The sequence below is a fragment of the Lissotriton helveticus genome, chromosome 6 (genome assembly GCF_964261635.1).
Source record: "Lissotriton helveticus chromosome 6, aLisHel1.1, whole genome shotgun sequence".
Lineage (NCBI taxonomy): Eukaryota > Metazoa > Chordata > Amphibia > Caudata > Salamandridae > Lissotriton > Lissotriton helveticus.
In genome coordinates, this window is record NC_136067.1 from 686277374 (window position 1) to 686292922 (window position 15549).

At 44.3% G+C, this 15549-nt stretch overlaps 1 protein-coding gene across 2 annotated transcripts in view; it reads left to right on the forward strand.

Moving 5' to 3' along the window:
- Window positions 1-15549, forward strand: part of CYB5R4 (cytochrome b5 reductase 4) — a 1195924-nt gene that overhangs the window by 699962 nt on the left and 480413 nt on the right. For both annotated transcript variants that reach the window (XM_078648153.1, XM_078648152.1), the window contains exon 9: window positions 6603-6635. In XM_078648153.1, the coding sequence (XP_078504279.1) occupies window positions 6603-6635 (33 nt within the window). The remainder of the gene's footprint in view (window positions 1-6602; window positions 6636-15549) is intronic.

Here is a 15549-nt window from a genome sequence, read left to right on the forward strand (position 1 = left end):
GCTGTGACGGATCTCATCGAGTGTGGGCCTTGATCTACTATAACTCCTTTGAAGAGGGGTGATTCTTTACAGCTGGGGCCATAAACTACATCTGCAGGGCTAGCTGATACCCTAGGACCAGCCTGGACAATCGGACACAGAGGAAAAGGAGTGTCAGAGGGTGCGGTAGTGAATAGGGCGAAAGGGAGGTGTCGGGCAGGCACAGGGTGTGATTCTCAGGGAAGAGCAGCGCAGATGGGGGGAGGTTTATTACCCATGCATAAGACAGAGAGCGGGGGTGACCACTGCCTGGGGGAGATGCTTGCGAGGGTGGGGAGCCATGCTAAGGATCGACAGCGTGCACAGAGTGGGTCTGGTCATGGCATCTATAATGGCTGCCGTGCACGACAAAAGTGTGGCATTTGAAAAAAGACAAGATGGCGCAGACAATGTTTTTCAACACTTCCTGATTTCCTTCGAATCGAACGTTAACAGACGTTGGGGCATATTACCAAAGTTAAGCGATATTTATCCCTAACGATGCTTAGCAACGATTTTTTTACCGCTAAGCATCGTCAGAAATTATCGCAGATAAACCTTGCTATTATCAAGGTTTATCGCAAATACGATAAAAAACGACCGCAATGCATTAATATCGCTGAAAACTCAGCGATATTCATGCATTACCGAGCTAATGCTCTTAGCCATGTTATCCACCTCCCATTGGATAACATGGCTAAGAACTGCTCAGGGCAGGTGCTAGCTTTTGGAGATATTCGCGCTTATCTCGAATATTTCCAAAAGTTGATAATAGGAGATAGCGATGTTAGCGACTGTTTCCAGTCGCTAACATCTTGGCATGCCCACTTTGCATGTCATTAGTGATAAATATCACTCACATGCAAAGTGAGGCCCAAGATGGTCGCTATCTCCTACTAGCCGTCGCTAACTGGTGTTAGCAACAGCTAGGTAATACAGATATAATTTTATCTCCGCGAAGCGGAGCGCTGTTACAGATATATATCTTGTTTTTGAACGTTAATTTCTCAAAATGCACTGAAGCACATATATTGAGACCTAGCAAAGGCACATCGAGCTACCAGTCCCTACAATTTTGCCAAGTTTCGTGCAAATCCATTCAGCCGTTCGATTATTATTATTATTATTTTTTTGCCCCGCGGGGCCCTTTTAAAACCTCCACATCAAACCTAAGAGGTCAAGGAGGATCTACTATGCCACCTTATGGTCATTTGCCCCTTCGCTTTGGCCTCCTCTTGTCTCTCGATCCTACCGAGAGACAAGATGGCGGCCGCTACGGACTGTTTGGAATGTTTACAGACGCCGAAGAACCAATCAGCTTCGCAAAGCTCCGTAACACGAAAAGTACACGAAGCAGAGCGCTGTTACAGATATATATCTTTTTTTGAACGTTAATTTCTCAAAATCCACTGGAGCACATATATTGAGATCTAGCAAAGGCACATCGGGCTACCAGTCCCTACAATTTTGCCAAGTTTCGTGCAAATCCATTCAGCTGTTCGATTATTATTATTTTTTATTTTTTTTGCCCCGTGGGGCCCTTTTAAAACCTCCACATCAAACCTAAAGGGTCAGGGAGGATCTACTATGCCCCCTTATGGTCATTTGCCCCTTCGGTTTGGCCTCCGCTTGTCTCTCGATCCTACCGAGAGACAAGATGGCGGCCGCTACGGACTGTTTGGAATGTTTACAGACGCCGGAGAACCAATCAGCTTCGCTTCACAAAGCTCCGTACCGCGTAAAGTCCGCGAACCGGAGCGCTGCCCGGTCCGCTGTTACAGATATATATCTTTTTTTAAACGTTAATTTCTCAAAATCCACTGGAGCACATATATTGAGACCTACAAAAGGCACATCGGGCTACCAGTCCCTACAATTTTGCCAAGTTTCGTGCAAATCCATTCAGCCGTTCGGGCTAAAAGTGAGGCCAACCGCCCTATGGAAAACTCAATGTTAAAAACACGTTTTGGGACCCCCCTTTTTTCTCGGCCCCCCCTGGACGACCCCCCCCCCCCAATTTTCAGGGGCTGCTCAGAAACAAAATGTGCCATTTTCCTGAAAATTTCAGCCAATTCCGTCCACAAACGCCAAAGTTATTAGACATAGAATTTTCAAAAATCCCATAGAGAAAAAATCCTAACTATATATACCTACTGGCGACCGCCAGTAGGTAATATATATATATATATATACACATATATAAATAATGTACTTTTACAAAGTATATACCTTCACCACGCATGCCTTTGCGTTGTGATGGCATGCGTGGTGAAGGCATATGGGGAGTAAATGTTTGTGCGGGATAATGGTATTTCTTTGTATTGGTTTTGCGTTATCAAAAATGCGGACTAATGGTATGCGGGATTTTATCCCGAGGGATAACGTCATATATTCACTACATCCCTCATGACATGGTCAGTGACATCACTGATGACATCTCATATGACATCAGTGATGACATCAGTGATGACACCATCCACAGCATCTCTGATGCACCCATTCACACCCCTATTGAATGGTAACTAGATATAATATTGAATCCAAAATATAGAATAGCCATAATATCGAAGTTAAAATATAGAACGGACAAAATATCCAATGGACAGGATATAGTAGGGAAAAATATCGAATTGAAGGTAAGTCATATAATATCGATTTTTAAAATATAGAAAGTCAAAATATCGAAGTATATAATATAGGTAATAAAATATATCGAATTTTTAATAATATCGAATTTTTTTAAGTGTTTTGTATGTTAGTATATGTGTGAAAAGTGTATATTATTTTAGTAATTTATTTTAAGTAATGAATGTTATGTTATTTAATTTTTTCGTAATTTAATTCTGTAGCGGGTTGTGGGTTTAGGGGGGAATAGGGTGGGAAGTAATTTAATTATATTAAATTAAATATTCATTTTTAGAAATAACTAATTATTTTTTATTAAATTTTGCGTTTTAGTTCTGTAGCGGGTTGTGGGTTTATAGGGGAATAGGGTGGGAAGTAATTTAATTGCAATTAATTAAATATTTTTATTTATTTATTGGTATTCATTTTGAATTAATTGTTAATTATTTTTTATTTGGTAATTAATTTTTATTAATTGATGAATTGATAATTATGTTAATTGTATTAATTTATTTTCCGTAGCGGGTTGTGGGTTTATAGGGGAATAGGGTGGGAAGTAATTTAATTGTAAATCATTTTTATTTATTTATTGGTATTGATTTTTTATTTATTGTTAATTAATTGTTAATTGGTAATTATTATTAATTGGTAATTATTTTGTATTAATTCATAAATCGATAATTACGATAATTGTATTCATTTACTTTCTGTAGCGGATTGTGGGTTTATAGGGGAATAGGGTGGGAAGTAATTTAATTGTAATTAATTACATATTAAAAATACTTTTTGTGTATTGATAATTAATTTACTGTTAATTAATCATTAATTGGTATTAATTTGTATTATTAATTACTTTTTGTTATTGGAAATTAATTCGTTGTTAATTAATTATTAATAGGTAATTAATTTTAATAACTAATATTTATTTGTGTTTCTAATTGATTCATTATTACATAATATTACATTGGTAATTAATTTTAATTGATATTTAATTTATTTTAATTAATATGTTAAATCATTACTTTCCCTACGGTTAAACTCACTAGAGTGGGAATAGTAATTTTTACCCCTAGGCTATCCAACGCTTTCCCTACAGTTGCACTCTCTGTAGTGGGAATAGTAATTTTTACCCCTACGCTATCCAACGCTTTCCCTACTGTTGCACTCTCTGGAGTGGGAATAGTAATTTTTACCCCTACGCTATCCAATGCTTTCCCTACTGTTGCACTCTCTGGAGTGGGAATAGTCATTTTTACCCCTACGCTATCCAACGCTTTCCCTACTGTTACACTCTCTGGAGTGGGAATAGTAATTTTTACCCTCCCGCTATCCAACGCTTTCCCTACTGTTGCACTCTCTGGAGTGGGAATAGTAATTTTTACCCCTACGCTATCCAATGCTTTCCCTACTGTTGCACTCTCTGGAGTGGGAATAGTCATTTTTACCCCTACGCTATCCAACGCTTTCCCTACTGTTACACTCTCTGGAGTGGGAATAGTAATTTTTACCCTCCCGCTATCCAACGCTTTCCCTACTGTTGCACTCACTGGAGTGGGAATAGTAATTTCTACCCTCCCGCTATCCAATGCTTTCCCTACGGTTGCACTCACTGGAGTGGGAATAGTAATTTTTACCCCAATGCTATCCAATGCTTTCCCTACTGTTGCACTCACTGGAGTGGGAATAGTAATTTTTACATCTACGCTATCCAACGTTTTCCCTACTGTTGCACTCACTGGAGTGGTAATAGTAAATTTTACCCTCCCGCTATCCTACAGTAAAAATATTGTATATTTTTATTAATATTACGTTAATATATATATAGGTATTAAAAAATAAAATTGTATGCTTTTTTAACTTAAATTAATTATTTAATAATTTTAATGTTATTTAAGTATTTTTAAGTATATTTTAGCTAAATATATTTATTATTTCATTCATTTTAAATTACTTTTAAGACATTTAAAAAAAATGATATTTTGACTAACTATATTTTTTACAACAATATTTTTGTACTTACCTGTTTGTAGATAGGAATTCGATATTTTTTCATTCTATATTTTTTCATCGATATTTTGGTAATTCTATATTTTTGTATTCGATATTATGTCAGTGATCCCTATAGAATATTTTATACACCCACTGCCACTTCCGCACAACCATTCACAGAGCCACTAATACAGCCATTGACATGTCCACTCATACACCCATACAAATACACACTGAGTGAGTAACCCATAGGACTACTCACACACCTAGACACTCACCCATACAATCAATCACGCAGCCACTTACTCACCCGAACAGTTTCACTTATTTTCTCATACAAATAGTAACACCTAGTCACTCACCTATACAGTCACTGACAGAAGCATGCACTCATCCATATAGCTGCTCTCACATTCACACTCACACATACAGTAACTCATATACCCAGTCACTCACCTATACTGCCTTTCACATACCCAGTTACTCACCCATACTACACAAGCACTCAATCACTGACACAGCCATACAGACACTCACTCACCAATACAGCTTCTCACACATGCACTCACTAGCCCATACAGCCACTGACACACCCACTCACTCATCCATACAGGCAGTCACACACCTCCTCATCCACACACTCACACAACCATAATAGAGGTAGTCAGACAACCAATCAGTCACCCAATATAGTCATTCACGTACCTACTATCACACTCATATACCCACTTAGACATCAACTGACAGACAGATACACACATTCACACAACCAGTCACAGAGCCAATACTTTCACTGAGACACCTAATCACTCACTCATATAATCAGTCAAGCACCCACTCGGTCATGCCTTCAGTCCCTCAATTCATCAATAGACCTTGGTTTAAATAAATTTACCAATCATAAACTTTTTTAAAACACTCAGTCACTGGATGATGTCATTAGTAATATCACTGACTATGTCATCAGTGATATAATATATGAGGTCATAAGCAGTGCATTGCAGGGGTGCCAGTTATAGTTAGCTCAGGTAACTATAAAGGCTTAATTTCTCAGGTTTTGTATGACTAAAATATTACCCTAACTATAACGTCCATGTAACCTTTGTTTTTTGTGTGAATATATATATATATATATATATATATATATATATATATATATATATATTTGTTGTTGAAGAAAATAACATTTAACATAGAATCTCTGCACAATGAGAAATGCACAGGTTTTTGAGCGTAGTGCATGTTGAATAATACTTGTGTGTTTCCATTAGAAAATGTCAAACTATACGTGTAGCCTCTGATAATGCTGTTTTAAAGTGGTGTCATTTCTTTTGTCTTTCAATTTCAACAATAGATATTTTGACCTAAAGAAAATAAGTTCTGTGTATTCAGAGAAGATTCTATTGACTTGAAGTAGCCTGTCTTCTATCTTAAATAATGCATACTGCTCTGTCTTCATGGACAAAACATGCTGCACTGTCTTCATGGCTCCTGTTTGTGCTCCTTTCCATTCTTTGAAAAATTGCACTACTGCTTTGATCCCCTGCCTGAAGGCCATTTAGGCTGAAATGTGAGAAGCCTCTGGATTCCTCAAATGGTCCTTTCTGCGTCACAGTTAATTACCAAGAAGGTCTTTTTTTGTACGATTCCACAAAAGATTAATACTTATAGCTTTGGGTTACCTAGTATAATTCAAATGGTCCCATTTGTAGGATTGTAATGGTAAGTATATTTCGCTGGTACTGGTATCTGGCAGTCTGTAGTGGACTGCTTTTACAGCATCACATTAATCATTTCGTACAACAAACAGGCTTTACTCTTTACTGCTCACAGTGTTCCGTTTTTAATCCTTAATGTATTAACATTTTATCAGTCACAATGTAACTGAAAATACGATTTATTTGGTTAATGTGCTAAGAGTACATTTCTGGAATCCCTGTTAAATGTGTTTCCATTCTACTTTTTTGTAGACCTGGACCACGCTGTTCTGGAGGAAATCAATGGTAAGTGACATTTTTGAAGCGTACATACTCTGGTACAGCTTAATTCGGAAATTGTTGTATCAATCTATTTACAATAAATTCTCATTTCTCTTTATTGCTCATTTACAAGAAGCTATTTGACATTATGCCTCTTGATATTTCTAAGTGAAAATTAATATTGCACAAAATAAGCTTGTTTGACGGTTTGTTTCTAAAGCATTCACTTGCGGTTCATCTAACTGAATACAATTCGGAGCTTGTCTTCTGCAGTGCCCCAGTTCTTGATTTCCGGAAATGCTATTTTCTAGCCACACACATAGGCTTCAATTTCAGAGCACTGATGGTGCACCTCCACGATCCCCCGAGTTTTGGTTAAAGCCCCAAAAGAGTGCATGCCGACAATTCTAGTGGAAAAAAGATAGAAGAGTACCTTTGACATTTTACTTGGGTACCATTTGCACCTATTCTGAGTGCTGGAATATGTTCACCAATGACCTGGTGTGTGTGGGGGATGGACATGGCTGATGAGGTGATTGATAGCATTTTGATCTGGTGAGACATCTGTGAGGTGGTGGGTATACAAAAGGCTCATACCTTCTATGCTTTCAGAAGATGTTAAGCAGAGAGTGTTGGAATGAAGAAAGTTTCCCTGCATGGCTCTGGAGAGTGTGCGCCCTGCCTTGAAGTCACCCAAGCAAGCTACAGCTTTCTGACCCAGCCTCAGCACACACATCTATCATGTGTCTGGGCTGGAAGTATCTCGTCTGAGAAGGTTTGAGACCCAGAGCTGGATCAGATGGTTGGAAAGGCACACCATGTGTATCCTCCTTTGGGGAAGCCTAGCTGTTCTCAGCTCCGCGGGCTGTAGAGAACCCACAGTGGGGGTAGCGATATGAATTCAAAAGGAGGCAGGCATTTGTACTTGTTCAGTGCTTAATCTGTAAATAGAATAAGTGTCAGGGCTCTCGTCAGGAGGTCACTGCAGCTTGTCACCCATTGCCTCTACCTGTGCTGCCAATGACAGTACCAACATGACTACTAACCATCACACTCTACAAGTGTGATAATTCAGACTGTTGCAGACCCCCAAAGCTGTATAAATGGCTTGGGCAGCAGGTATTGGTCATTTTAAATGTATATTGAAGTAATAAACAACTGTTTTAGGCTTATCTCTCAATTAATAAACCTACGCCACCATGTTGCACACTCTTAACCGCCTTAACCGCCGGTGTTGACAATTAAGTGGCTTTGCTAGGCACCGGAAACCACCTGCTCAAATTAGGCACTGCAAGTTGTCATCTGCTAGAAAAAGTGGCCTACATTTTTAAAAGTGGTCTGCAAGTCCCCTGCACCTGGGTCTTTTTCCCTTTCATGTGGGCAGGGGTGTTGTGCATGTGTGCCATTTTATATGAGTTGAAGATGCATGTATGAAGCATGGTTAGCCCATATTGCAACAAGCATCCTTGAATTATTTTTATATTGGCTATATTTTAGTGATACAAAAGGGGATGATGGACGGAGCGTTTGAGCAAATCAAACACTCACCCCCAGTCAACTGATCTGGGTTTAATCCATCACCATTCTTTAGCCCACTCAGCCACCCCATTTCAGACATGGCTATATGCAAATCAGTCTGACCCTGTGCCTCATGGGAACAGTCCAGCCCGAACTGCCAAGCCATGTCTTCCATGGACCGGAAACAAGCATCCTGGGACTGGTTTCGGATTCATAATCCTTATCAGCCAGGCTATCTTGAATCCAGTGGCCAAGTGCATTTTCCGTTTGATGTGCTCCCTTTTGGCCTTCCCACAAAGGGATAGCAGTGGTAGTAGCACATCTTCAGAGGTAGGGGCTCCAGTCTTCACCTACCTCAACAACTGGTTGTTAAAGACGGGGTCGCCCAGGCAGTTGCCAACAACCTCCAGACTATGGCAAACCTCCTCACATCATTCACTATCAATGTGCTGAGGTCACACCTGACTCCTTTGCAGAGGAGGGTCTCCAATTTGGGGGATATGCAAGAAGTAGCACTGCTCTTTAGAGCCACTCTGGGCACAGTGCTACTTCCTGCCTATCCCCCAAATTAGAGAATGCAGGACATTCGGGCTATGATCTCAGTGTTTTAACCTCTGGCGTGGATCACAGTGAGGATGATTCTGAGGCTTCCGGGACTGACAGCCTCTTGTGTCCTGCTAGTAAAGCACACCATATGACATACATGGGCTCTGAAGTTGGATCGTAGGACCCAGTGGGCACAGAACCAGGGGCATCATTCCGATCTGGTCCAGATTTCAGAAGAGATTGCTGAAGATCTGTAGTTATGGCTGCGGGACCATGACTGGATCAGCAGCAGACCCTCTCCTCACCCTATCCAGAGCTCACAGTGGACACTGATGCATCGTTTCAGGGTTGACCAGTGAAGGCTCGGCTCAATGTCAATGTTCTGGAACTGAGAGCCATTCAGTTGGCGTTGAAAGCCTTTCCGCCCTCCATCAATGGCAAGCTGGTGCAGGTGCTCACAGTCCACAGCACTGCCATGTGGTACTGCAACAAGCAGGGTGGGGTTGGGTCGTGGACCCTGTGCCAGGAGGCTTTGTTTCTCTGGAAGTGGCTTTACTGTTCAGGGATTTTTCTGATGACACACCACCTGGCAGGTTATCTGAACACTGGAGCCGATTAACTAAACCGGCGACACCGTGACGATCATGAGTGGCAGTTGCATCTTTTTGCACTTGCACTTTAGATAACGGGGCCACTCCCCTTAGGATGCTATTTTTTATGTCCCTCACATTTCGCCCCAGTTAGCGGTCCAGCTTTTACGCGGCGTCTCGCCTCAGACCACTACTTCATGGCTCTGGAGCGGACGTGCAGCTCTTGGTAGGCTCCTCTCCTACCTGTTTGCTATCTTTGAACATTTAAATTGATAGAATCACCTAAAAATTGAATAATCTGTTATTATGCGGGACACCTAATTCTTTACAGCGCCACTAGGGGAAGTAATGCTACTGGAGGGCGCCTGAGGCCCTCATATACGGCCCGGCCCTCCCGATGCGCGGGACACCTAATTCTTTAGAGCGCCACTACCTTACCTCACCATGCCAGGATAAAGAGCCCGGAGAGGCCAGGAGTCCGGAGACGCCATTCCAGCTGTGAGGGGAACGGCGCGGCGTGTTGGAGGGGTTGCTAAGGACTACAAGCCCCAGAAGTCCCTGCAAGGCGCAGGGGAAGTGACGCTGCTGGAGGGCGCCTGAGGCCCTCATAACCGGCCCGACTCTCCCGCATTGCCCTGGCCAAGGGCGGGCCCGTCTGCGCCTGTCAGAGGCCGTTTGAGGCCGGGCCGGGTCACCCCTCTTAATACTTCAATTCTTAACACCTTCTGTAGATTTGTGAGAAAGGCTTTGGTACATTTTATTTTTTGAAATAGTTTACGGTTTGTAATATATGTCCTGCCTAACACTGACAATCGTGGACACTCTGCGAAGAGCGGCTTGGAATAATAGCGGGACATTGCCTCAGGCTCTAGCCTTTAAGATATTTTTGGTATAACAGCTATTTCATATTTGTTTATATCCTAGGCGATTGACTGGTTTTTAAGTTATTCATTAGGTATTTCTTATTGCTCAAAAGCCTTAAAACTTAATGGTATTTGGTGCCAATTACATTTTATATTTTTATATATGTAAGTTTATCTTAATCATTTTCATTGTTACGGCATAACATGCATTGTAGTATTCTGTAGCAGCTTGGTATAGTTTGTGTGGCCATTGTAAAAACTAAGTATTGCGGTGTTTGGAACTAGTTAGGTTGGTTTTATTTTGTTAGGTTAATTTGTGGTATTAGTCTTTTATTCTTACTTGTTCTGTGGTATTTATTTATTATACTGTCTATTGAATTGATTATATTTTTTAAATGAGTAAACGGAAAGCAGGTGTGAGTCCAGGAGTGGTTGGAACCCTAGATGCCTTTTTAACTAGGGCAAAATCAGTTCTTACCAAAGAAATTATATTGACTGAGCGTAGGTTATCCCTGGACCCCTCAAATGGCAGGCTTTCTATTGCCCCCGCCTTTCCAGACACCTCGACTGCCCTTAACTATACTACCCCACCTCTTGAACAACAACAGAGTTTTCCAACGGAGGCTGACACATCATTACTGAATGAAACTAGGCTTTCAGGGATTCAAGAACAGGTACTTAGCCCTGCTAATTATACACTACAGGGAAGGGCACAGAAACAAAAAGCAGTAACTACCCGCCCCAAGAAAGTCAGTACTACAGCAAAGAAAAACCGGGGATCCAGACAACTCGGGCATCCAGTGTCAGGCAATCAGGGGGTGACAGTGGTAGAAATACATGACATGGGTAATGCCACACAGAGAGATTTAACCAACCATTATCAGATTAATGGTGGGGTACCGTCTGCTGGTCTCGCAGAAGGGGATTTCTGGGGAAGATTAGAGACCATGGTAAATACCCTCTTAGAACCTATAGTACAAAAAATGTGTGGGGTTCAATCAAGGTTATCTAATTTAGAACTGATGTTGGCTAATTTCTCAAAGGTCACAGATACAGCGAACTTACAAAAGACCAAAACCCAAGTGCCGATTGTGAATGATAGAGTGGGGCGGAATAGCGGTGAGGAAGCCGATAATGCGTCACTTTTTTTTTTTTTTTTTGAAACAAGACTTTATTAGCAGTTTGCGGCAAGATTACATTCAATTGCCGCCATGTGGGACGGTCAGAAGCATCAATCATCACATAAAGGAAAACATACATGAGTTGTAGACCGTCCAGGCCAATGGCTGCATTCAGTGTACGGTGCTTGATAGACTTACCGAAAGCATTTTCGTCATACATAATATACGCTTGCATTTTGTATTTTATAAAACAACAAAACAGTGAACTAGACATATGGCTCAACATGGATCGACACAGTCAATATCGCAGGGAACTACGCATTTGGCAACTGGCAGTATGGAACACTATGCTCATCACCTCCCGCCACCCTCCATGGAGTCCATCCCACAACGGCTGCCCCTAACACAATACAACTAAGCGGGTCTCCCGCATGTTACAGGAGGCACTCTTACACCTTCAGTCACTGTCAGTGTCCTCATCCGAGCTCTCACCATCATTCTCAGGCAACGGTTCACAGATGTCACCTCTGTAGGAGTTCCATTGTAGCCAAACCCCATTCCACTTTCGGGGATTGTCCCTCACCTTATACACTGCCCTCTCCGTTAACATGAGCGTGTCCATGTTCCTTAACCACTGCGCCAGTGTGGGGAGCTCAGCCGCACCCCACTTTTGTGCAATGTCGCGTTTGGCCACCATACAACCTATCGTGACCCACAGTTTACCATAGTATGTCAGATCAGTAGGGCCCCAAACATTCAATAGGCACACCCTGGGATCCTGGGGCACAGAGACATTCAACGTTTGTGCCATGGTTCGGAGCACCCGCTGCCAGTAGCTCAATATGTGGGTGCAGCTCCAGAGTGTATGCAAGAGTGTGCCCTCCCTCCCACAGCCCCGCAGACATAGCGGGTCATCCGCCCTCCGGAGTTTGTGTAACGCCACTCGAGTGTAATAGATTCTATGGAGGACCTTCAATTGTATGAGGCGGAACCTAGCCGAGATGCCGGCTTCACGCGGGGATGCCAAAGCTGCATTCCAGTCGGATTCATCGAAGTCCCCAAGGTCTTCCACCCATTTATCCTTAAGTTTACCCAGTGGCTCCGGTAAGTTATTAAGCAGTTTTTGGTAAGCTTGAGAAGTCGCACCCTCCTGCACACAGTCCGTGAGCAGGCGGTCTTCTAACGGGGAGGATTCCGGAGGTGTGGTGTTCGGTGGGATTGCTGCTAGGAGGGCATGTCTGATTTGCATATACCTGAATTGTTCCGTGTCGCGCAGGTCGTATTGTTGTTGGAGGGAAGTGAACGGGACTACCCCCTCCCTGGACCACATGTCTCCCACAGTAGAGATTCCAATGGCATCCCACTGCTCAAACCCCTTAGTACGTCTCAGATGGCCCAACGCTTTTGTGTCCCACAATGGTGTTAGTTTTGTAATTACTCCCGCCCAGTGTAGTTTCGATTGTGCTTTATACCATAGTTGTACTGTGTGTTTGGTGGGCCCTATCAGTTTCGACGCAACACCTTGTGATATAGAGGCGCCAACATGCTGTTGGTGCCCAGTTGGGCACGGTCCGCCATGAAGGCTGGGTCATCCTGAGGTGCGTGTATCCATTTATTAAGGATTTTGAGTTGAGCCGCCCAATAGTACAACTGCATATTAGGCAGGGCAATCCCACCGTCGTACCAGCTCCTATTAAGCTTCGCATGCGCAATTCGTGCCGGCCGATTACCCCACAGTAGGCCCGACAGCAGTGCTGTCACCTTTTTGAAGTAGCTGGGAGGGATAAGGGACGGGGCGTTCTCGAGGACGTATAAAAAGCGAGGTAGTGCCATCATTTTGAACAGAGCTGCTCTACCCAGTAACGTCAGCAGGAGCGTCTGCCAGTGTTGTACATCAGTCCGTAATCGGAGGAGAGGAGGTTGTAGATTGCGAACAGAGAATTCTGCCGCATCCCGGGTGATATGTATTCCCAGGTATTTGAAGGAGGTGAGAGCTACTCCTAACGTGCATGTGTCCGGCAACGCCGGGAGAGGACCCTTAAGAGTATAAAGGATGGATTTTGACCAATTGATAGTATAGCCCGACACTCGACCATGGGAGGTGCAGATGGCCAGAAGGTTAGGGATGCTGTTATTGAGGTCAGTAAGATAAATGAGCATGTCATCAGCATATAGTGACACCCTATCTTCCCAACTCGAATCCCACTTAATGCCCCTCAGGAGCGGCGTAGTCCGCACAGTAATCGCGAGAGGCTCCAGAACCAACGCGAACAGGATGGGAGAGAGAGGGCATCCCTGCCGGGTACCCCGTCCCAGTTGTATATCTCGTGATATGTGGCCATTCGCCACCACACGTGCAATCGGATCCTTGTATAACAGCCGGACCCAAGCAATGAAGTTGGGACCGAACCCCATGGAGGAGAGGACCGCGAAGAGGTAACTCCACTCCACCATATCGAATGCCATCTTAGCGTCCAAGGACAGGATGGCCGCCGGTTCCGTTAGGAGTGGAATTCTCGCCATGACACCCTGCACCCTACGAAGGTTCAGGGCCGTACTTCTACGCGGCATGAACCCAGATTGATCCGGGTGGATCAGCTGACCTAAGTGGGGCATGAGTCTGGTCGCCAGCAGTTTTGCCAGAATCTTAGCTTCGGGGTTCAACAGTGAGATAGGTCTATAGGATGTGCATTCGTTAAGCGGTTTACCCGGTTTCGGTATGGCCACAATAGTTGCCATCCGTTGGTCCAGTGGCAGAGCGCCTCGCTCCCTACTGTCTTCGTACATCCGCAAGAGGGGCAGACCCAGAGACTCAGACATAGTTTTAAACCACTCGATGGGTATCCCGTTGGGGCCCAGAGCCTTGCCTGGATGGAGAGCGCCAATGGCCAGTTGAATTTCATCTACTGTTATACCGGAATCCAATTCCCTCATGGCATCGTCAGTCAAGGTGGGCATCGCCACGCGGCCTAGGGCCTCTCGGGCCTCGCCCTCCGTAACAACCACCGTCGGCGTATACACCGCACTGAAGTGATCGGCCAGAACCTCCACTATGTTCCCCGGTCGAGTGTGGACCCTCCCGAGTGCATCAGTAAGTTGCAATATATTCCTGCCGCTGCCCTGTTTTTTATCCAGCCAAGCTAGAAGTTTACTGGCCTTGTCTCCGATGTCGTACACCCTGTGCTTGGTGGCCGCAATGTCCGCCTTAGTCAGGCGTCGCATATGATCCACGTGGAGCCGTTGACGTAGCTGTAGGGAGTGGAGGGTAGTACTGGAGGGATCCGCCATATGGGCAGCGTTGGCCTCGTCGAGCTGCTGTTCCAGCTCAGACGTCACCAGTCCCTGCCGTTGTTTGTGATGTGAGATCGCAGCTATCGCCTGCCCCCTAAAGACCGCCTTGTAGGCCTCCCAGAGTATTGAGGGCGAACTCACTGAGGCGTGATTCTCTTCAAAGTAGTGTTTGGTGGCGTTCTGTAAGTCCTTGCGAATTGCCGGGACCTTGAAGTAGCCCGGATAGATCGGGTATAACCTTCTACGGGTGGTTGAACGGCTGGAGAGCGTTAGTGTGATAGGCGAGTGATCAGAAACCCCCCTTGGCATGATTTGTGTGTCCTCGATGGTGAGACAGCCTGACCCCAACGTGAGAAAGTGGTCAATTCTAGACAGACTGTTGTGCGTTGCAGAGTAATAAGTGTACTGAGAGCGTTGCGGGTGCAATGTGCGCCAAACATCCACCAGGCCCTGTGCCTCCAGAAACCCGCCAAATTTGTTGGTGCCAGATGAGTGTGAGCGTCCGGGGAATCTATCATGAGTGTCGTGAAGTACAGCGTTGAAGTCCCCCCCTATAATCAAGTCCCCTTCCGGGAGTTCTAAGAGGAACCTACCAAGGTCGGGGAGTGCCACCGCGTGAAGTGCCGGGGGAATGTAAACAGAGACCACGGACAAGGCCCTGCCCTCCCACTGGCCAGATACCGCCGCGAAGCGGCCCTGATCGTCCGTTTTGGTGGAGGTGATGATGTACCGGGACGATTTGTACATTAGTATGCCTGTGCCACGTGAACCCGGAGTGAATTCTGCATGTGCAACCATGCGGTAGCCCCGTCTATCCATGGCCCGTGTAGTAGTGCCCACCATGTGTGTCTCCTGTAGCAGAACTAGTGCAGGGCCCAACCGCTTAAGTCCTTGAAGAACCAGGCCTCGTTTGATCTTATCTCCCAAACCTCGGACGTTCCATGACATAATATGTAGAGGGGCCGCCTGAACGGGATCATCTAGTCCGGCCATGGCAGTGAGGTGTGTT